The sequence below is a fragment of the Vanessa cardui genome, chromosome 6 (assembly GCF_905220365.1).
Source record: "Vanessa cardui chromosome 6, ilVanCard2.1, whole genome shotgun sequence".
Classification (NCBI taxonomy): domain Eukaryota; kingdom Metazoa; phylum Arthropoda; class Insecta; order Lepidoptera; family Nymphalidae; genus Vanessa; species Vanessa cardui.
The window spans coordinates 7,039,652-7,064,022 of record NC_061128.1 but is presented as its reverse complement, the minus strand read 5'-3'; the positions used below and the strand labels follow the sequence as shown (position 1 = coordinate 7,064,022).

Genomic DNA, 24,371 nt, shown 5'->3' with positions numbered 1-24,371 from the left:
ACAAAGATATTTTTAAAATCAAATTATTAAGTCTATCGTGAGAATTGGAAAGAAATCCACGTAAAAAGTGATTACATTATATGATACGAGTACGTATTCAGAATGATTGATGAAGCTGGAGAGTCGTTAATTCATTCATGCGTCGAATTCAAGGCTAGCGTAACACCGTAACCGTTTGTGAAGATTCGAGAATAAAAGATAACTATTCGTAACCATTTACCCTTGCTTTATCATAAGACGTCAGTGAAATCTGACATCCAAAAGCCAAACATATGGGCGTCAAATAAGCGAAGAATAGTTTATTATAAACTCTCTCGTTGTCACTCAGAAATAAGTAATAGAAAATTTGGACGAAATGGCTTAAATCCAATTTGGTACTCGTATCTCGACGACCCAATTTGGAAAAATCTGATGAAATTGCACCAAAAATCTTGTAAGCTCCTTCACTCGAAATTGGCACCCTCTTGGGAGATTACGACTCATCTCTTATTGATTATCTACCCACATATACTCGAACAGAACATATTGAAGTTTGTACTGATTGCGTAAAAATACTTAAAATATTTTATTACAATATATTTATAGTTAAATTGATATAAACAAATTATTAGTACTATAAAAATTTCACCTGTTTTCTCTTGGGCGATATGGAGAGTTATATTGAAAAATTACGTACCCGATGGTAAATGGTCACCACCATTACCATTTAGTTGTGAGTTTCAAATCTTACTGGACAAAGATATTGCAGGAAAATAACTACGAAGCATTTTTTCCGTAGAAGTAATGAAAAAATATATTGCAGGAAAATAACTACGAAGCATTTTGTCTGTAGATGTCATAAGTGGTTGTTTTCACCGTACCTTTTCTTTGACTTGCTGATACCAAAGAAGCCTAGAGCGCACTTGTACATCGGAACACCCACTAAAAAACTAGCGTAACGGAGATAGTATCTCCGTCTTTTTGGCGGACGCTACGAGATCGCTTTCGCTTGCTACCGAACATACACAGACTACATATGTTTTCAAAAAGTTAACTAGGATGAGATTTTTTTCAACCTATTGTATGTTCCGATCGTATTCTGAATATGCATATTAGAACATAATATACATGTTTGGTACAGCCCTACGAATTGAGATCTATATCTCGACATGAAAAGAGCTTTTTTTGGTCTATTATTTAAAACATATGCGAATTTTGTGCATCGGCAACATGAAACAATCGTATTTACAAAATAGATTGGCAAAAGAAGTTTTTGTCTCAAGTCAATCGCCTCAGTTTCAATTGGCAAGCGGTCTGAGAGGGACAGAAAATGTATTTGGAAAATCTTATTTCGAAAAGCTATACACTATAAGGGATCTGCTTCGTATTTCTTTTCAAAATAAGATTTTTATAAAATAGTTGTATAACAATTGAGTAAAAGCAACTTAATTTTAAAATACAAGCGGTTAGCCAGCTTCGTTGGAAAGTAAAGGAATTTTATTTCCAACAAAATAATTTAAATAATTTCCAATTTAAATATTATCGCCTATAACCATCGACTTGGCTTCGATAAATAATAATCAGTCTCATTTCAATACTTTCCGAAGTTTTTACGTGATTGATGCACAAAAAAAGATGTATACCTAACAACAACAGCCTGTAAATTCCCACTGCTGGGCTAAAGGCCTCCTCTCCCTTTAAGGAGAAGGTTTGGAACATATTCCACCACGCTGTTCCAATGCGGGTTGGTGGAATGCACATGTGGCAGAATTTCTATGAAATTTGTCACATGCAGGTTTCCTCACGATGTTTTCCTTCACCGCTGAGCACGAGATGAATTATAAAGACAAATTAAGCACATGAAACAGCGGTGCTTGCCTGGGTTTGAACCCGCAATCATCGGTTAAGATGTAGGCGTTCCAACCACTGGGCCATCACGACTCGTATATATACATTTATACCTAAAATTTATACAAATTCGCAACGTGCTCAGTTATAGAGGTTAACCGATGCACAATATTTATTCTGAAGTAATTAAATAACCTACCACATGACACGTGTGCGTATTAATGTAATAAATATGATGAATGTAGCGAGATTGTAAATAAAAACGTATACAATTTCGAATTTGGAATGTTTTTAGGTTACGTTGGTTATATTTAGCGGAATTTATTTATTGAATGCGTCATTCACAATTTATAGTCAGTTTACATTCTCGCTAAATTCATTATAATGTTAAAACTATTATCCATTGACATAGACAAATTAAACTTTTAATTTAATATACATACCAGCGCAGCTACATAGCTCTTTTATATTCTTCAATTACATTTTGTGTATATAAGTTTAAAATAAAGAGTATTTGTAATGTTCCTATTTTAATATGAAATAAACCTGTTTCGTTTCGAGAATGTTTAAGAATACACAACAAATATTTAAAAGGTTCTCAAGAAACATATTTTAAATTTCATAGAAATATCATGTAAGTATAGCAAATTGAGTTCCTGTCGTTTTGATTGGATAAATAAATAATACTGCTACTTTGTAAGTTTAGTTTAATGCATAGGTATGTCGTATACTTATTAGCATATTGTAATTACGAATTAAAACATTTAGAAAATTAAACAAACCATTATTGCGTATCAAATTTAAATGAAATAGGAAACACTATTTAAACCGCAAAAAAATTAGAATATATCACTGCATATTGAAATAAGTTCCAATTTTAATTGATAAAAAACTTACCTTTTTCTTGTTTTTCATTTGATTTGCATCACGAATTTCTTGCGCGTTGCCAGGCGCACGCGCCCCCCATAACTTCATCGCCATGTGTGCGTACGCAAATGTTATCACGAACAGTGGAATGATATACTGTGCAAAAAGTAACATTTTTAATATATTTTATTTTACACCACAAACATAAAATACAGAAATCTTAGGAATAAGAAAAAAGAAACAATACTAAAAATAAAAATATATAAAATTATTTTATGTGTTGTATAAAGGGCGGACTTATGGTTGATTACCCATCTTTTCCAGACATCGAAATTAATTATTACATTATCGCATTAATAGCAAAAAAAAAAATAATAATAATTGATCTCAAAGACATAAGTTTCAATTGCCAAATCTCAAAGGATGTTCGTGGGATCGGAGCAGTATTAATTAACGTAAATAAATTAATCCTTCACATTGATACAAAATATTGATTTCACATAAACGTTTGCGTATGTACTGATGGAGAAAAACGACATATTACACACATAATGTTATGAACACGAATTATAATATTCTGACATTATATACATTTATTTTAATTTGTATTTCGAAATATTTAAAGATTTGAAATTATTGAGCTGGTACAATTTAATTATTACGGTTTTAATATATTATATATAAAAAATATTATTTATTTCGACATTATCTACGAATGTCTTGTTCTTGTAAACTTCTCGTGGGTAAATATGCCATAAAGAATAACTGTAATATATAAATAATTATACAATATATAATTATACAAACATACTTATACTAAAAATGTGTTCTAAAATATTTTTGGTCGTTTTTGTTTGTCAAATGGGTTTAAATATTTTCAATGTCCCACACGCAAAAAATGCTTATAATAACACACATGCATAATTTACACAAACGTGAATTTAAGTTAATATAATCGAAGCTCGAAATACGAAAATATTGGAAAGATTGGTCTAAATAAATATCCACGTTAGATTATTGAAATGATTCTGATTAACAGATATGTTTACATTGGGATTATAATTTTGCTTAAGGGAAATAAGAAAATGCTTAAAAGTAATAAAAAACAAATAAAAAGCGAAAGCTATAAAATATAGCTTATTTCGTCTATATAATTATAATTTCAATAAAAATAAAGGTAAATAGCGCTTGAGTTTAAAATTATATTTATAAAAATATTTAACTCGAAAGCTAATGGTTAAGTCCCGCTTAAGAACGGTATATATGGGCATTTCTCCAGGACGATAGTAGCCAAGATTTTCATCTTAAAGTGGTGCAGTCATAAAATTATTGATTCATAAAATTTACTTTAGTTTCTGGTAATTTTATACGATTTAATTTTAAAGTGTATTTAAATGTTGGCAATAAATGCTGAAGTAATATAAAACGAGATTACTTGACTCTTTGGGTTTGGTTTAGGATAATTCTAAATGATTTTATATTCCTCGTATCTTTTATACAAGTACGGTATCAATGAAATAATTTATAAAATCATTTTCCATTAAAATATTTTATAACCCTAACATTTTATTATATTATATATTCCAAGAATATACATATAATACATAATGTCATTCATCGTTTCATTCAATTATTTGGTAAAATTTTAGTATATGTTGTTTTAGGGACTACAAAATTACTATCCCTTGTCTCGGCACTATATTAATAAAAAAATATGCACATTTACAATGACACAGATTTTGATACAAATAGTTGTCACTGCTTATTTATACACGAGCAATAAATATAAACTTATAACGCTGCGTTAAGCTTCTCCACAAAATAAATACACTTGTACTGAACAAAGTCGTTCAATTTTACAATGAGACAGGCGTAGACACTTTTATATTTACCAATACGACTTCATTCTAAATAGAGTATACTTTTTAATTGACGGATAAAAAAAAAAATAATTAAGATTTACTAGAAGTGGATAGATTTAATTTAATCTTGATTGAGTGTTTTACAATAATTAATTTTCATTCAAGATACTTACTTGAAAAATATACAATAATAGTCTGTATATAGCTAAAGAATGAGATCCGAATTCCGTTGGCTCACAAAATGGTTTCTCATAGTATAGCTTGGAAACTGTAAAGATAATATAACACTTGAATTAATCCTAAACTTCAGACAGCATAATTAATACAAAATATTTAACTTGGTATAATATAATATTCATAATCTTAGTAAAGTAATTTAATGTTACACTTAGCTTTATTAAATTTAACAAAGATTTTGATTTTGAAATTTAACCTATTTCAAGTCTATCTAATTACAACTAAATTTAATGTATACACAATAAAAACATGAAAATAAATTGATTTTAAGACTTAAATTAAGTATCTGATATCTATCGCGTAAGAAATAAGAAATATTTAATAGTACTGTAACAATTTATAATATTATATTTGTATTCGAAAATCAAAATCAAAATATTACTTTATGAATAAAGTCAAATTTATTTTATAAAAAGAATAGTTAATTTTTTACCCGGCTCTTGTTCTTCGACCATGATGACTTCCCACGACATGGCCATAGGCGCAGCTAGGGATAAGGCCAGCACCCATATCAACACTATGATCACCTTGGCAACTCGCTTGGATGTGTGTGCGCTTAAAATAAATTACTAACTAAGGAAAATTACTATCTACTTATATGTATTAGGAAACAAATAAATAAATAATGAGACAACATCACATACATTACTCTGATCCCAATGTAAGTAACTAAGGCACTTGTGTTATGGAAATCAGAAGTAACGACGGTACCACAAACACCCAGACCCAAGACAACATAGAAAACTAATTTTAATCTACATCGACTCGGCCAGGAATCGAACCCGGGACCTCAGAGTGGCGTACCCATGAAAACCGGTGTACACACCACTCGACCATGGAGGTCGTCAAAAACAACAAATGATAATGAATTGCTATCATTATATTGCATACGCAATAATTCAAATACTTTTATGAGGTATATGGAATATAGGTAGGTAGAAGGGATAAAGGCAATTATATCCCCGATGCGACACCAACGCCTGTGCCTATTCACTCACTCTTCAAACCGAAACAAAACAATACTAAGCACGTATTGCTTTTTGGGGGTAGTATAATACAAAAAGTGTGAATGTATATATAATACCATTATGTTTTAATACAGCTTTGTGACAACGCATTTCTAACGAAGACCGCATTATTATAGACATTTACGATCACAATAATTTTGTTCATAAATTATTTGTAATACTTTGATACTAAGAATTCGTACAAAGTTTATTCATATTTATCAGAACTCACTTTAAGATTAATAGACACATCAATAATATTATTTTATATACTTCGTGATAATAAACACAACTAGTAGTTGTAGATTTAATCAAAAATCAACTGTTATAAAAAATAAGTAAATAAATATTATGTATCTCGAAAGAAAATGAGAACTGAAAAACATAATACCATTACTTACAGCATGCAATCTCTCTCGACGCGAATGCATAGAAGGCCGCGCAAAAGGAACAAAATTTAAATTTATTTCATATACTAAAGCTGTACCAAACAAATGAATTGACATTATTTATGTGTGTACAAAACACACTTACATACATTACAATTTTTTTTTTATTTCAGTTTAGATTCCTGCTTTATTTTATTTTTTCATTTTCATCGTTTCAGCAACGAATAATTTATAATTGTACATTTTCTAATCACCGCGATGCGTATATCTTTAAACGCACGTTACGTTTTACGTAAAATAGAGGTGTAAGTACTTTTATTTGTTGTAAGTTACTTTTTATTGTACTTTGTGAAAGTCTGGTATCGCCCATTTTTATTTACTCTTCTATTTTTCTTTCGCCAAACAGTACTTTGTAGAGTTGAGTTTCGGTTTGAAGTGTGAGTTAGTGATACAGGGTTACTACAGGGATCATCTTAGCTTAATTTTAAGGGATGTCAGGCATGTTTAATCTTTTTTCCCATTTGTCCGTTCACATATTACAAAAAAAAACATATTTATTTGCTATGGCAATATTGCACGTCTACATTCTTTCATCTTATTGAATATTATTTCAAACATCCTGTAATAGATCGAAAATAGTTCAAATATTTAAGTAGAATGGGATGGTCAAGTTTATTATGTGTCAAATAAATTGAGATCAACCATAAATGAAAAATTAAATTTAATTCATTAAAATAAACATTATTTGTATAACCTCTAAAGGACACCAAAAAAACTGCGTGCGTTTGCAAAAAAATTGTAAGTTTTCACATTATTTTGGCTCATAGATTACCAATACACATACATACAATATTAATATACTGTTTGTATGTGTTTTGGTTTGACATATTTACTTGGTCGCAAAAATATTTAACTTAAAGTCGACTTAGGACGAAAATACTCAAATCCGCTATGAAAGTTACGAAAATATTTTTATAGGTTGATATTTTCTTTAGAGTTTATTTTTATTCCTCGCACTAGTCTGATCATTCCTTGAAATATAATACGAAATCTGTAGGATTTATTTTTCTAAATTGAACTATTTATTTGTTTTCTTAGATATTTATTATATTATATTCTGGGTATTTATGCACTTGCTCTTGTTTTTTCTAAATTTTTCATTGAATATAAAAATAATAAAAAAACGTATACTGTGATTTCAAATGAAAAACTAACTGTATATTAAATGTTTCAGAATAAAATGAATAAAAATAGCAATGTGAGTGTACACTCTATGTCTTCGTTTAGTATGCAAATGAGACATCATCTTTATTCTTCTTAATGTTAAAAATAATTCAAAAGATTTAAAGAAAATTCTATTCTTATTATTCAATGACCAATAGCGGCTTAGGTCTTTTGATTGAAATATGAACCCGTGTTTGGATTTCTGGTGGAACCATTTGTCTGGATTTCAAGTAAGTAATTTACCGATATCGTGCCTCGGTTCAAAGACCAGAAAATGATTTTATGTTTCTTCTTTATGAATGTCAGAAATTACAATCTACTCTACATATAATAAAAAAGTGCCCCGACCGTGTTTGTCTCTTTGTTCACGATGAACTCCAAAACTACTAAACGGATTTTCATGCAGTTTCCAATAATAGACAGAGGAATTTATAAGAAAGGTTTAATTATATAATTTATTAATGTTTTTGTATAAATGTGTTGAAATAGAAAGAGAATTGTTAAACATGTCGGAAAAAAGCAACAGACATATTTAAATGAAAGATAAAAAAAATTATATCCATCCGTGTGAAGTTGGAACGGTCCGCTAGTTACCGTATAATTAAGCAAGGAGTGCATGTTTGAATAAACGACAAAAAAAATTATTATATTGACGAACAAACGGGCCATCTAATACGTGGTGATAAACTGCACACTGGCACTGCAAGAAGCACCCACAACGCCATCGCAGTGCCAAAGGGATTACAAGATATTACATTCCTCTTACTTATTTTTCTTCTCTGGTTAGTGCATTATAACCGACGATTGCGGGTTAAAGGCGGCCAATCATCATTGAATTCTTATGTAATTTGTTTTTATAATAAATTTCGTATTTGGTAGTAAAGGTTAACATCTTGTCGAATGAAATATGCCATATGGACATCCGGTCATCATTGGAGTAGTAATGTAATTATAATCCTTTTTAAATTAAGGAGTCCTTAGTCCATAGTTGTAAGGCAGACCTCTCCCATTAAGGAGAGGGTTTGGAACTTATTCCAATGCGAAATGTTCAAAATATCTCAAAGTCAAATATAATACATACCTACTACAGGTATGTATTATATTATATTTTTGAGTTTGTATATAAATAACTCATAAGATAATAATATAATTGCAATTATAGTTTTTGTATAAGTGATCGTGTATATATTATTAGAGATGTATCCTTGTTCAACCTTCTTTCATATTTAGCATAAATGAATATTGTTATTTAAAGTATATGTTTATATTATCATATAATGCATTTACAATACTTCTGCATAATAAGTGTACGGAAAAAATAACACTTTTATAAATTGCTTGAAAAAAATTTGAATAACTTTATTGTACTAGTTATTAATTATAAAATATAATTATTTTCATTCTTAATTGTATATAGTGTAAAAACATATTTAATAGGTTACTCGGTGGACAAAATTGCTTTTATTGTATTTAATATACATATCTGATCTGAGTATTTGATGATTTTGGCAAACGATGGGTAAAGTGTAGGTTAGATAAACAAATAAAAAGATCATATGTCTGTACCTATATATGTATATAAAAGCGAATTATCACTCACTAATTAATCACAAAATATCAGAAACTATAACACGTACAAACTTGAATTTTGGCAGGTAGGTTCCTTATAGGGTGTATTCGCCAATAACTAATACGCTAATACTTCATACGAAACCTTATCCTTAAGAGGATAAAAGTGGGCTTGGAAACTTGTGTTTTATAAATTTCGTGTGAGTGTAATATTATCGAAGCAAGTAATTAATGGCTGTTCGTATTTAGTTATATTAATTTGGATGAGTACGTTTCCAAATGACTATTTATATTAAACATTATTATATTATTTAAGTGGTAACTAAAAAGCGTATTTCTTAAAGTAACTTCGTGTCCTATAAATGGAAATAATTACAAAATAAAATAGTACAAAATTATAATGCAATTCAAAATAATTACTGCATGTTATAAATTATACCTAAAACAAAGTCAATGCAAGACGTGTACTGACTACTTCCTTATTTTATTAATATCATGATCGGAATATAAATAACTTTTGATTTGAAATTTTTCTTCGAAGAAAACTTCCGAAACTAATCCATTAAAGTTTAAAGATAGTACTCGGAATGCAAATAAAATATAATTAGTCTTCTACTTATTATCTATCTGTAAAAGAGAATTAAATTTTTTAAAGCGGGAACACGGCTCAATTCCACAACTGTTAATATTCTAAATTTAATTTTTTTTTTTAAACTGCCAGTAACAAAATTTGCTTTTAGCTGTTTATATATTTGATGTAATAGATACGACCTTTTTTGTGTAAAATATGTTTTCAGATCGTATAATTATTATACTCTACGAAAGCAAGAGCCTATTTTTTGTAGGGGTGCGGAAATAAATATTCCAGAGCAATGGCGAAGCTTATCACGTTCAAAACCTCGACCTTCATCTAACGGACTCGAGACCAAAACAAATTAAACGAAATAGCCGAAATGGTTAAGAATTTTATGTCGGCGTACCGAAGTAATTGTTTTGATTCCAATCCTTTAAAGAAATTTTATTAATTTGGAACATTTGGTATTTATTACTTCTTTAGCCTTAGAAAGAATTTCAAGACGTGATATCTAGTATTATACACATGCAGAATTATTTACTATGAATAAGTGCAGATTATAACTTAAAACTTGTTTAAGTTACCCAGAAATTGTATGTGCTTCAGATAGTAAATAATTTTAAAACTCGTTAAGTATAATATGTAGAATTTGTAAAGGCAAATATGGATAAAAAACATTTAATTAAAAAAATCATAGTAGGTTCAATGCTTTGTGTTTTATACGCATAAAATTTAATTGAAGCCAATTGTTGATGCGTAACAAAATCCTAACAAGATGTAAAATTATTTGAATTTTTATCGTCTTTCCTTACTCCATAAATTTTAAAAATAACGTAATATAAAACCAAAGTTGCTCAGTTTCCACAAGATTTATGTATAATCCGATACTTAATAAAAGTCAGAAAGTAAATAAAATGTCATAAAATTATATATATTTTTTATATTTAACGATATATTATTTATTAGGCGTAGATATATCGCGGCTTTCATACAACAACGTGAAAAATATAGTGTAAAAAATATTTTTCGTTGATGGCATAACACTTCAATCGATTTGACGATCTGTAAAATTATTAATTAGAAATAATTAGTATAATTATAGCATTTTTCAGGATGAACTACATGTGTATGTAAATGTCAGTCATATGTCATATAAGCAATAACTCTTTTCTTTGTCACACAGCCAAATATTGTAACTGTCTACCAGCCTACATGTTTCAGTCATATTATTTACTGGGTGCTTTCAAACGAGGCGTGAAGGGGCATCTTGCGGACCGGCATGGCGGGGGCGACTAGTGCAGTGCAGTGTACTAGTCGTCTGCGCATTTGGACTCCGTTTCCACTTGTAGGTCGAGTGGACTCATATCATCCGTAAAGTATAAAAAATACTTCCAGGTGACAGCTTTCTTTTGTTTATCCTAATCTCCAAAGGTATGGTAATGCTTGATGAAATATGTGTAAACTAGGCGTTCTCATCACCGACACAAGCAAGCTCTCGCTGCCAATATAAGCATTCACCGTCAACACTAAATGACTACGCGTTGTGCGACATAGATTCAAGAGAATTGGGGTTAATCTATTATTCTCCGTTGAAGCCAAGATATTTCTATATAGTGAGAGCTAACAACACCGAGTGCTTTGTAGAATAGGGGAACGTTCAACTGCAAAAGGGGGAACATTAAGCTGATTTATTGAAATCTGGAACCTCCATATTTTGTTAATGGAAAACTATTAATTCTTCGGATCGAATGGACTTGATCTTGGTCGAAAATTGCACATTGAATACATATTGATACATACTAGGAATACTAATCCCTTTGATAAAGTTTATGTGATGGCACGTGAAGAAAATCCAATATTTTTAGATGAATTCGCTCTCCAATTTGGCCGTGTGGAAATGTAGAAGACGTCGGGATTTATCGTTTAGATCGGATTGAAGTTTCGACTTTAATTGAATAATTTATTCACGGACATTTTCTACTAATAAATCAGGACCTTCTGCAAATCTAGGCATAGATTCATAAAAAAATCTCTCATGACTACTGATATTAAACAATTTTACTTAGGATTTTACGTTATAAGAAAATATATAAATTATATCATGTTTGTTTTTTACAGCCAGGCATTTGGATAAGCATCAATTTTACATTTAGTGACAAAATCAACGCAAGCTACTCATTTCCTTCGAATGACAATAAAATCAAGATTTGTACAAAAGAACTTTTATTGTTTAAATTATTTTTATTTTATGAATTTGGAAATAAATTTGTCGTGACTTCTAATTTATTATCAAAGAAGTAATATGGTAAGTAATACCGACCTAGGTTACTTTGATATTATGTCCCTTGTGCCTGTAGACATTATACAAGTACTTACATACATTTTATTCGGAGATACATATTTGAGAGTATTCTATGAACACTTTATACATACCTCAGTGGAGTAATGATAGCCCGATGTCGATCAACGGCAATCGCAGTCAGAGTAAACACGCTGACGTTTACACTAAGTGCTTGCACGAAAGGACAGAATGCGCACATGAAATGTGGTAACAGCCACCGCTGGAGTAACGCAGCTTGAAACTAAAATTAAACTTTCATTAAGTCTCATATTAAACACAAGAACAAGAATATCACGCCTGTCACATCAATACTCGAAATTTAAAGCCGGTGAAACTGCAAAGTGGAGATGCTTACGTAATAATATCATAAATAAAACCTTCTTCGAAAAGCGCTGGATGTTCTGTTATATACGTTTTATGTATATTGGATTACAATTGTTTTCAGTTGGGCATTAAAAACGTGTCCAAAATATAAATGTTTTGCGAAAATATGTGACAATTTAAAAGACAAATATGGTTTTTGTGGGCATTCAATTTACCTTACGATATTTACCTTAACAGCCGAGTGAACTTTTCCTTGAGAGGAAACGCCTTCGCCCCGTGGGACACTTACGAGCTATTACTCTTTAAGTACGATTTTACTTTTCGCGTTTATGTATTATAATATACTTAAGAAAAAATACTTATGACTAAATTGTCGACATAAATCGCTTTTGTTTAAATCTTTTTATACATTTTAGCCAAGCTCTTACTAAAGCATGCCAAGACATTTAAAAACTGTGGGGCGTTCGCGAGCTGACTGACTTTAGTACTTCCACTGTTTTTATCTCCTCTGTACGTGGCGTTGAACGCTTTCAGCACGGACATATGTGTGTGTGCGTGAGTGTAAAATATGGTTAGTGTGTGTATAAAAACTTACTTGGAATGGTACAGCAAATAATCCTATCACAATATCGGCTAAGGCTAAATTAGCTATATAACAGTTCGTGACACTTTGCATTCGGCGTGACGTGCCGACTATCCACATGACGAGAAAATTTCCAACAACTGCCAACACTGAGATCGATCCATATAAGCATGACAGCAATACGATTAATCCCGTAGGAACGTCGTACAGTTTGTCTGTAAAAAAGAAACAAAAGAATGAAAGGTTATACAACATTTACTATATAACTACACCGACTAAAAGTAATAATATTTAATTTAGCCGATCCATAAATTGTGTATTGTTGTACACGGTACATACACCAAATTAGCATTTTTTTTCTGTCTGTCTGCCTATCTGTTTATTCCTGATAATTTCTGAAACGTCTGGACTAATTGTGATGAAAGTTTCACTGGCAGAAAGCTGATGTAATAATCACCACTTTGCATTCTAGGTGATACCATATAGTATCACCTAGTATGCAAATAAAGTAGTCACTAACTTTATACATAACGAATGCTGTTTTTCTTATTATATTATTAATTATATTTATATACCACAAACGTTAAAAATTAACTAAATTTTTTTTAAGATAGTGAGTTAAATAGTACATTCATAGACAACATTCGTTGCGCGTAAATAAAATAAAACCGGCGGCTTCAACCTCATTAAAAGTTCATACGGAGATGTATTTATAAACTTAGAACAACAAATATCAAAACTTTCTGATGGAAATATTATTATTACAACAATCTCTCTAAAAATTGGCACTGGAAGGATATATTAATGACATTTATTGCTACAATTTTAGTATCAATAAATCGCGATGTTGTAAAGAAAACAAAGTGAGTAGTAATAATAAAAGAATACGAAACGCGTCTCTCGCGTTTCACATAAAACGAAGGAACTAAACACTTGTGGAATAACCAATGTCGTCAAAAATACATCACATTACTCACAAAAATACAATTTATGTGTTTGTATTACACATTCATGATTCAACACATTCAAAATTATTGTTTTAACAGTGAACATAATTCAATTCTTCGAATCATAAACTTTAAATTCCCCGAACGAAAATAAAAGCTCTATATTTCCCAGTCAAATTATAATATTGCTCCAAATTACCCAAATGGAATATTAACTAACGTTACGTTGATTTAGTTTTTTACTCGTATATAAATGCTTAATCTGCATTTCCTGCAATCAATTTTCAATCAATCAAGTTTTTGAATCGTCAATAATTAAAAACTACCACCGTTTCGGAAAGCAGTTTCTAGCGAGAACAAACGGCAAGAAACTCGCAATCGGACCCAAATACTTCATTTTCAAATACTTTCATTTTCTTGTGACGATATTTCGCTTTGTTGGAAATTTCTCAATTGTATTAGCTTGTAAAACTTTTTTGTCAAAAAATTCGACAGTTACGACTTTTTAAAAATTCTAGACTCATTTTTTGTAGTTATACTGCCATATTCGCATTCCACAGTCAAAAACGTATTTAACGAACAGACCATAAAATAAAAGCTTATAAAAAAATATTTCAAAAAAATGCTTTACATAACCTTAAATTTGAAGTATTTTTGAATTTAAATATAAAAGTAAAAGAGCTGAGATGTTTGTTTAAAACTCGTAAACTTTAGACTATGATTGTACATTGAACTCGTGCAAATGTAAAAGAAATTCTTGAGGAAACCTGCGCATGGTGAATAAAAATCTGCCGGGTATATCATACAAATAAAATTAAATATAACTTACCGTATGTATCATTTGTGGCATTGTGTCCCAAATATTCATGTATTGTAGCATTTGCCGCCCAATCTGAATCATCATCTTGTGTCGAACTGGTCGCGCTGTAAATAAATATGATTATAGAATATAACAATAAAATACATCAGCAAAATGTAAGTCACCCATCTCATATTATTTTACACAATGTTTTCTTTTTATAAAATAGCTTGGTGGATTATCAAACAAGCAACCTGGTGGTAAGTCGTTATATCGCCAGAACGCGTTACCAAACTGTGGTGTTATATCAGTGTACTTATTCTTGAAACCGAAATATAACAACAATAAGTTACTGTTGGACGGTAGAATATACAAGTAGCTGTTATATTTATTAATAATAAGTTTCATAACAGGCGGGTTTGCACAAAGAGAAGGGACCGCCAAGTACGAAACGTAATGTTCAAAATATTTCACTCGTGTCACGGGAATTATTCATAATTATAAATATTTAAATTGGTAGAAGTTTTAGGTTAATGTAAGCAGAGCCTTGATACCAATTATTATCTATATAAGTAATAGAAACTCTAATCTTTCGGTATTTCAATCCGGGCCGGTAATCATTCTATTTTAGTATAGGTAAAGTGTTTTGAATCATTATTTACATAATGTATAATAGAAAGCTCTTAACCGGTTTAGTAAATATTAACGGTTTTCTTTTCTTGAATGTCGAATCAATGATGAAAAATGAGATAAAATCACTGTTCGTTCGTAACAAATTTTAATACTATAGATTTCCTATAGACTCGACATGGAGTCCTAGAGACATGGTTGGCAAGTAGATACGTCTGGCAAAAAAGCTTTGGGGTTAAGAAAATTATACTGTTTACTGATGTGGGTTTCAATCGCCTGGTGTATTTGAAACAGCCTCCAAATGTTCGCCAGTATTTGCTGAAATCGCTTTCCAATGTATTTGCACGGAGTATCGTGAAACACACGTTATAGGCTAATTTACGTATTTTCGACTATTTGCGACTAATACGGTGCAATTACAGCTGCACCGTATTTGATCAGTACATATAATCGTCGTTTAAATGAGAACGGTCTAATGATACCGAAAGTTTTATGCACAGGACTAAAGGGAGACTTCCTCCAAGTCATTTTAACATTTGATGGAAAATTTCGCTCAGTTTGTTTCGGAATTGGTTGTAGATTTGTCAAACACTTCTAATTTTACATGTAAAAATTAGTATTTATTTATATAAGGAAGGCAGACGCTGCGTGGTAAGAACTATAAATTAATTCTTATTTGCTTTGATCAGTAGTCCATTATCAACGTAATATTTGTAACCTGAAACCGCGTTAACGAAATTCGTAACAAAGTAAGGTGTAATATTTCTTTTTAAATCGATTTAGGCTGGCAAACCTTAACGGAAGTAACGTAAAGATAACGATTCTCACTCGATAATACTAATACTGTATAAAATACGAGCTACTTCTTTCCTATCTGTTCGTTGGCAACTACAGGTTTAGAGATGACCATTTTGCCTGTAACTATACTACCTCACTCAATCTCAAATATATATGCTTATAAAACGTATTGCTTTTTGGTAAGAGTAACATTATTAGTCCGGCTGGGTAGGTAATATTCACTTATCACTAATTCTATTGCGAAATAATAATATTTACTATAGTGTTTCAATTTGAAGTATAAGTGAGCCAGTGTATTTATGTATAGGCAGAAGGGGGATATCGTAATTCCCGAGGTTAATGTTGCATTAACTTTGTAAGGGATTGGGTGCGATAGGGTCCACTAACCAGGTGGTCCATTTCCAAACTACATACGTAAATTAAAAAAAATCTAAAACGTAACGGTTCCAAATTTAAAATGTATATCTGTATTAAACATTTCGTGCAGGTCTTGGATAGTCGAGACTGTTACAAATTTTTTTTATTTTGGTATAGGTTAGTGGACGAGTATATGGGCCACCTGATAAGTGGTCACCATCACCCACATGAAGACATGAAGACATGAATGACAATGAAGCTGTACGAAATATTAACTAATCCTTACATCGTCAATGTGCCACCAACCTTGGGAACTAAGATGTTATGTCCATTGTGCCTGTAGTTAGACTGGCTCACTCACCCTAACCGGAACCCACCAATACTGAGTACTGTTGTTTGGCGGTAGAATGACTGAGTGGGTGGTACCTACCCAGAAGCCCTACCAACAAGTAAAATAATGATTTTTAAGTCAACAACATTCATCCGCAAAACTCGTATAATCGAGATATTTCGATGTTAAATACGTAAACGTTTGACGATTACGAATGCAATCAGAAAGTGTACTCCTAATAATAATTTCGTCACAGGTAGGAACTATACTCATATTTGCTTAGTTTTATTTATTGAACCCGATCAACGCCGGATTTACATCTAGTATAATATAATTTGATTAATAAATTTTCACATATTGCTTTAATTTCTCCACGACATTTAATTACGAAGCTTGTTAATTTTTATTAAGATGCCTCGAAATATTCTGTCAGGTTGATTAAATATTTGTTTAATAACATTTTCATAACGAGTTAAGCGGTTCTTTATTGAACATGGCTTTATGTTTAAATATACATGTTAAGATGTATGTCATCTGTATAAAGACTAAGATAAGATAGCGATACATAACACTGTAATGCTTGGTGTTGACCGCGGGCAGTGGAGCTCATAAAAACAAATTAAACATTCATCATAGAACGCAAGAGTGATATGACATAAAGTGATATACGAAATTGACTTCTATAAATATAACATTTAAAGGATATACGAATCAAAATGGAGTAATACTGTAAGTGCGTTTTCAACGTTTTATAATATTGTCATACGAAGTTTTTACAGAATTATACGAGGAATATTAAGTTGAAAATTGTGTTTGTCTAAATAGCATTATCTTTGATTGGATTGCTTTATTTTATAGCTTAAATTACTACGTAGCGAGGATGGGCTCGAGTGTGGGATGGTACAGGCGTAGACATGCTGGGCCCATCTTATATCAGAGAACAATGAAAAAGCTGACGTGAACTTAAGGTCCAAATGTTCGCGTCTTATTCCAAATAATGTTTTTGTTCTATTTGCTGGTGGACTTGAGCCTTGGAGTATTAGTGCAAAAAGGATCATTAAAAGTAACTTCACCTTATTGCCTCTTGTAACAGGAGGGCTGGTTCGTTTTTTGCCCTGAGGATCGGAAATGCGACTCAACGGGAAAATGCTGCTAGTATTCCACGCGGTCATGATATATAGAGTTACTATTTTTAATTCATATTTTTAATATATTTATACGCTTAATGTTAAGAATTCTTATGTAATGTCATATCTATACCTATAATATTTTTTGGGCCCATAATTTAGCACCGTTATTCCACTACGCTGCTAAATTGCCTCTAAGCCTTATCCTCAAATGAAGGGAGGTCTAAGCCCAGTAGGAGCACATTAGGCTGTAACAAATTTTATATAGACTATAATATAATATTATCTATACGACACATGGCTATAATTAAGCGCGTAAGCCTCACTAAGATTTAGTAGTTAAATAGATTGCGTAAAAAGCCTTATTGTCTCAGAGTGTTTACTTCGTATAAGATATCTGAATGCACTCATTAAGGCCAATTAAAAATATTTGATACGTACTCATGTTGAATTACTTTTTTTTTAAAAATTTGAGTATTTGTTCTATTTTTTTATTTATATTGTGATTTCAATCCTTCAATGATATGTAAAGATCGGATTGTTTGTATATGTTACCAGATAATCGTAATTCGTTTATATTTTTTCAGGTTATAAACGGCGCATTGTTTTTAATAAAACAGGCAGTTAGTTCAATTGAGTGTTAATTTAAAACAACCTTTAATAAAAAAATCTTTAATTTTTAATTAATTTATGATATCACTTATTCGATATCTTTCAATTCTTCTAAATTCGTTATGAACAAACCTTACAATTTTATAGAGAAACATGTGCATGTTTATATAAACTTTTGAACAATCGGATAAAGGTACGGATCAATACAGTATACCACAAATATACATATAAAGACATAGTACAATGATATGTTTAATTTTGAGAGTGACATGCGGTGATATCTTGCGTGACGCGAGATCGTTACCCGCTGTTATTCTCCCGGGTAATAATCTGCGTGATATTTATGATTAAGGGTTTTCGAAATACCAACCGACCTAGATCTTACCAAAAACCAACCATCTGTCGAGGGAACATTACGTGCTGTAATGTACCGTGGTCTCACTTTCGAATTCATAACACGAGCTGACGCGACCCTCACATTAGACATAGCTTCGACAATCGTTTTGTCGTATAAAAATATATTTTATTTAAGTAGAACATTATTACGAGTCGTTAGACTAGGTTTGAACCTTTTATCAAAGTATTATAAAAACCTTGAGGCAGGATTAAAACAATTCAGAAATTCAATACCACAATAAAATTTATTCCTAAAGGGGTGTAAAAGTAAAGTTAAGCTGAGATGGCCCAGTGGTTAGAACACGTGCATCTTAACCGATGATTGCCGGTTCAAACCCAGGCAAGAACCACAATACATACATACTATATATATGTATATATATCTATATATGTATGTGCTTAATTTGTGTTTATAAAGAGGTGTAGGTGATATAGATTTCTTCTTTTCATGTAGCCATTTACGAGCTGTAATGTTATCAATAAATAATTAAAAAATGGAAAATTAATAATAATAAAAAAAAATGTTCCAAACATGTAGATCAAAATACGTATTCCTCATTTTCAATGATCATGCTCAAATTTCGAATACTGCGAGAACACTACTCCAGCGACAAAAACTGTTTGAGTATTATTAAGTGTTTTAATTAACGTATTGTTGCAGATGCCTCTCATGATATCATATCGATATGCCCTGAAGATATAAAACCTTTTTTGTGAAAAATACACTCACATACACAGAGTACCTACCTCAAATAAAAATCAGCATTTATACTTTCTATATAATTTATTAAACTCACAAGCTATATTAAACTAACAAGCTTGAATTAATATGAAAAAAAAATATATATATTTCTTCAAAGAATTTCTTTTGATATCCAGTGACATTCTTTTTTTTAATGTTAGTGGAATTTCATATAACGTCAATGTCATATTCTTTGGATTCGCTTAATGATGATGAGTTTCACAGTAATGAAAACCACCTTTGTACGATAAAACACGCCAGGTAAGCCATCCCGCATGTTTTATGATTCTGTACAGCAGCGTTTAATTATCGGTTTATCTTAATGGATATACCCATAGTAATATCGCTAACAGCTCTCGAATGTAGCAGTGTTGCACTTAGGCCTCCTGCTTAGGTACAGTTTCGGAGTTAGTTTCCACCACAATGCTACGAGTACATTGCTTTATAGCAAAATATCATAGTATGATGAAGACTTATAACAATATCATTCACGTGTCAACACGAATAATCTATACATAAAATAAAATTGGAGTGTCTGTTTGTAATATTAAAATAGGCCTTTTTTACTCAATGTATATGTTTACACGGTACAAAAAAATTAAATAACATTTTTTACAATTTTTATATGTCTGTCTGTTTGTTTGTTCCGGCTAATCTCTGGAACGGTTGGACCGATTTTGACGGTACTTTCACTGGCAGATAACTGATATAATAAGGAGTAACTTAGACAACAATAATATATTTTTTTGTTAAATTCAAAAGCGTACAAGGTCGCAGGCACAGCTAGTTTATATATATAAATATATATACGTATATTTTGAAGCGTGTAAATAATGAGTGGCTCTAGTCGAATCTTGAGATCGGCATCTAAGTCTCCAGTTTCAGTCCACCGAGCCATAAAGCCCGTAATGGATATTAAAACTGATGTTTTATACCAAAAAATAATCTCTATTATTCTTCTAAATGTTCTAATGAATTACCGAAATAACGTTTCAAGATTATTAGCAAAAGCCTACCTGAATAATCTAAAAGTGAATTTTGTATTTTGACAGCAACAAGGAAATTAATGTATTAGTGTCTTATTCGAGTTCATTAGGAAGTTGACTTCCGTAACTATGTATATTATTAGGATGTATGGTTATACAGTTAGGTATATGTGTAACAAAATACAGGAACTTCTATGCCAAGAATTTCATATAAGCAATATAAGGAAAAATCATAATCAGCGTAAAACGTCAGCGCAGGATTATGTTATCCTGAGTATTATCGTACTCTCATTCATTACGATTTACTATACCATTACAGTCCCCCTCGTAAAAATGTATTCGGACGGATTACACGCATGATTTGCTATATGTACTCATTTGTATAGGACATTCTTGGAAGTTAAATTTTTATGTACAAAATGTATTTCATACACCGACTCATTGATCAAGTGTTCTATTGATAAGATAGATACAGTTTTAGGTTTCAGGGTCAATAAAAAGTTATTTGATTTTTATACAAAGTTACATCAGCACCAGTCCGCTTGTATAATTGTATAGAATATGACATTGCACACATATGTGATAAGTATTCGACACTAGAAAGGAAGAAATGATTATTATCACAATGATAAAATAACTCTCATACTATGTACACTTTGCTATATATTAACGAAATTTAAGAAATAAAATATTTATCGGTTCTACAGACAATCATAAACTAATAACTAAATAAGGTAATGCTTAAAATTTAAGGTGTAATATGTGATCACAGGTAAGTTGTCTATAAATCTAGCACCTCATCTTACTAAATATCGTAATAAATTAAAACATGATCTTTGATTTTTATTTTTTTTCTTTCAGATTTCTTTGATCTTTAAGCCACTAGCGAAAAAGATACTGATTAATTGTATTTCAAGGCCAACCAGGCGCGACACTTACGTTGATCAGAGGAACCCTCATAATAAATACTAGATAACAAAAAGTCAGGACGACGAATTTATCCAAAATTATTATGATACTGAGGTTATTTAATTTTTATTGAGTTTAATTTAAATTTTAAAATATTTTAAAGGCTATGTGTCCAGTGTTTATATTATATAAACTATTTTTTTGTTTACTATTTGATATGAGGCGAGATGGCCCAGTGGTTAGAACGCGTGCATCATCAAAAGTTAAAGAAATATGGGATTTCGCACAACGCATTTGAAAAGTTGCAAATATGCTGCAAATTCATTCGTGTGTGATGCAATATACTCGTATATGCTTAGTCGAACGTTGGGCGCTTTGTGAGACGAAAGCGCAGCTGCTTCAGTTACGATATCGCAACGAATCGCACTTTTATATTCGGAACCTTAAAGTCTGCCACTACGCTCAAAAATTTCAAAATATTTATTTACTTATGTACTTTATTCAAGTATACTTTTACTAAGCACTTTCAATTCGTTTATCAACTGTACCGTATTAATTTCACGCTTTTTGTAACCTTTATAATTTTGTATTGAATAATATGCCTTCTTCACCAATGGATTTTTCTACAAATGATTTGAATTTATGAAACGACAAAATTAAAAATATCTGTGGAATTTATTTATTATAGATACAGATACCTTGCCCCAAGAAGGATTTATTGACTTAGTGAAGTCGGAAATTCAGCGTTATAAGATCCTTACTTCTTGTGCACATACAATTATTATCACAGATTGTTGCAGTATATTGTTGTACTCTTAAAACAATAATATTACACAATATAGTAAAAAATAATTTTATAACTAAGGCAAATCACCATCGTGATTTATAAATAGACTTCAATTGTTTCCTTGGAAATTTTGTTAAAGGACGATGTATAAAATTACAGAAAAATATTGCAATATTCTCTTAAGCAAATAATCGGATGGTAAGGTATCATCTCTATAAGAAAAAAGTGAAAAGGCCGTGACTTCATTGAATCCTATCAAAACAACCCAAAGACCAAAGGCTGTTACTAAGGCTGATATAAAAATATATTCTATAAATCATCAATTTTAATATTTGCAAGAAAAATATCAGTATTTTATGTTTTCGATACAGCGTATTCTGATTGATGACTGGCAGGTCGGTACTTACTCGCACATATAGATTTCGTAGTAAAGTTTACATATTTGAAAAATGTAATATATTCTTGCAAAGTTTAGTAACTCAATGATTGTCTTGAGTCGTTTGTTTTATACATTATTATAATGAATGAAATACGAGAAGAATGTCGTTAATTTGCATAATTATTTTTCCGGAACCTTTTAACGTACCGGAGGTAATTATTATTATATTTATAATTAACTTTGGATTTTGAAATACACATAAAATCAAGAATAATTGTCATTTACCTGATAATTTGTGGCGTCTTATATTTAAAATAGAAATGCCATTCATTTTATCACTTGTCTATTAATTGTTGTTTCTGTCGCAGCGTCTTCGCGAATATTTTAGATATTTCAAATCGTCAATACAATGTTTTAGTATGTATAGTTTGGGCAAACGTTTCTTTAAATAACACCCAGTGTAGTTGTATCTGCGATTGCAGTAATATTATTCTTAGTAAAATTTCAAAAATATAAATTAAATTATAGGGTTTTTTATTAAATTTTATTTCTAAATATTAAATATAATAATCTTTTTATGGGCCAAGTATAAAACATTTATTTATATCAAATGTGTATAAAGGAATAGACCTATATTTACTTAAAATTAAAGTAAATATAGACAATACTGGTACAAGTCATCACCGAATGGAAGGATGTCGAGTAAGCCAGCAAAGATTACCCTTTGAATTTCAATTCCAATCTTCTGTCCGAAAATGAAACAGCCATCAAATCACCAGCAGAGGCAATAAGACAAGCTGTTACATAATTTATAAATATTACTCCAAGATCAAATTCAATGGCTCATTATAAAGTATTAAATTTTTATTATATTTAAGAATAAGAGATATAGGTTTGTAGTACCTATTCGCTTTCCAGCGCCATCAATATTACTATTCGCAATAACTTATTGATTTTATATCGAACCGTTTGGTAAAGCTTGGGAGTTGGTCAACATTACGTAGTAACACTCACTATGAAATAAATTCCTATTGTTAAATAAAATTAATAAATTGATCAATAATGTTGTTTTTTGATATTCAAGGCAATGTTATAAAGTAGAAATTATGTTTAATAATAACAACTTTTTTTTGTACATTATTATTATTTGATAACTTTTGTTTCTATTTATCTATTTAACAATTGAATATTGCTAAAACTCTTATCATGAATTTAAACGATTATCTAATAATTATATAATAAGCGAGGCCGCTAATATGTATTTTTTTCTAATGACTATTATACAAAGAAACCATACAAAGTAGACGTTAATATTTACTCTTTCTTATCTCTTTTGGACAAGGCACGCCATCTTCGTTCAGAGATAATTACTCAATTAATTATTATTACTAAATGTATCTGTATGTTACTGAATATATTCGGAAATTGCTACGTGTAATTAGTGTGGTTACAGCCTTTTTGGATTTATATACAACAATTTTATACAATTCCTGTATAGGTTGAGGTTAATGGTTACGGCTCCGGTCTTTGGAGTTGAGCGTGTTAAATAGCATATACCTTTCCTCGATAAATGGACTATCTAAAACGAAAATAATTATTCAAAATGAAATGGTACTTTCAGACATTAGCGTGACCATCCATAAATTAGCTCTGTATTTAAAATGTCGTTAAATACATGACCGTGAAATATCCTACCAGTATTAACGTTTCGTTAACCTAAAATAAAACTTAATTTTGTTTCTACATCCTTAATTCCGGTAATTAAGG

The 24,371-nt window shown here is 30.7% G+C and overlaps 1 protein-coding gene across 1 annotated transcript in view; it reads right to left on the bottom strand.

Annotated features, from left to right (window-relative positions):
• The window catches only part of LOC124530372 (RYamide receptor-like), a 57,125-nt gene that overhangs the window by 7,976 nt on the left and 24,778 nt on the right, over window positions 1–24,371 (bottom strand). The window contains exons 2-7 of the mRNA XM_047104522.1: window positions 14,581–14,675; window positions 12,817–13,019; window positions 11,990–12,138; window positions 5,227–5,348; window positions 4,730–4,824; window positions 2,725–2,850 (exon numbers count right to left, since the gene is read on the bottom strand). Of these exons, the coding sequence (XP_046960478.1) occupies window positions 2,725–2,850; window positions 4,730–4,824; window positions 5,227–5,348; window positions 11,990–12,138; window positions 12,817–13,019; window positions 14,581–14,675 (790 nt within the window). The remainder of the gene's footprint in view (window positions 1–2,724; window positions 2,851–4,729; window positions 4,825–5,226; window positions 5,349–11,989; window positions 12,139–12,816; window positions 13,020–14,580; window positions 14,676–24,371) is intronic.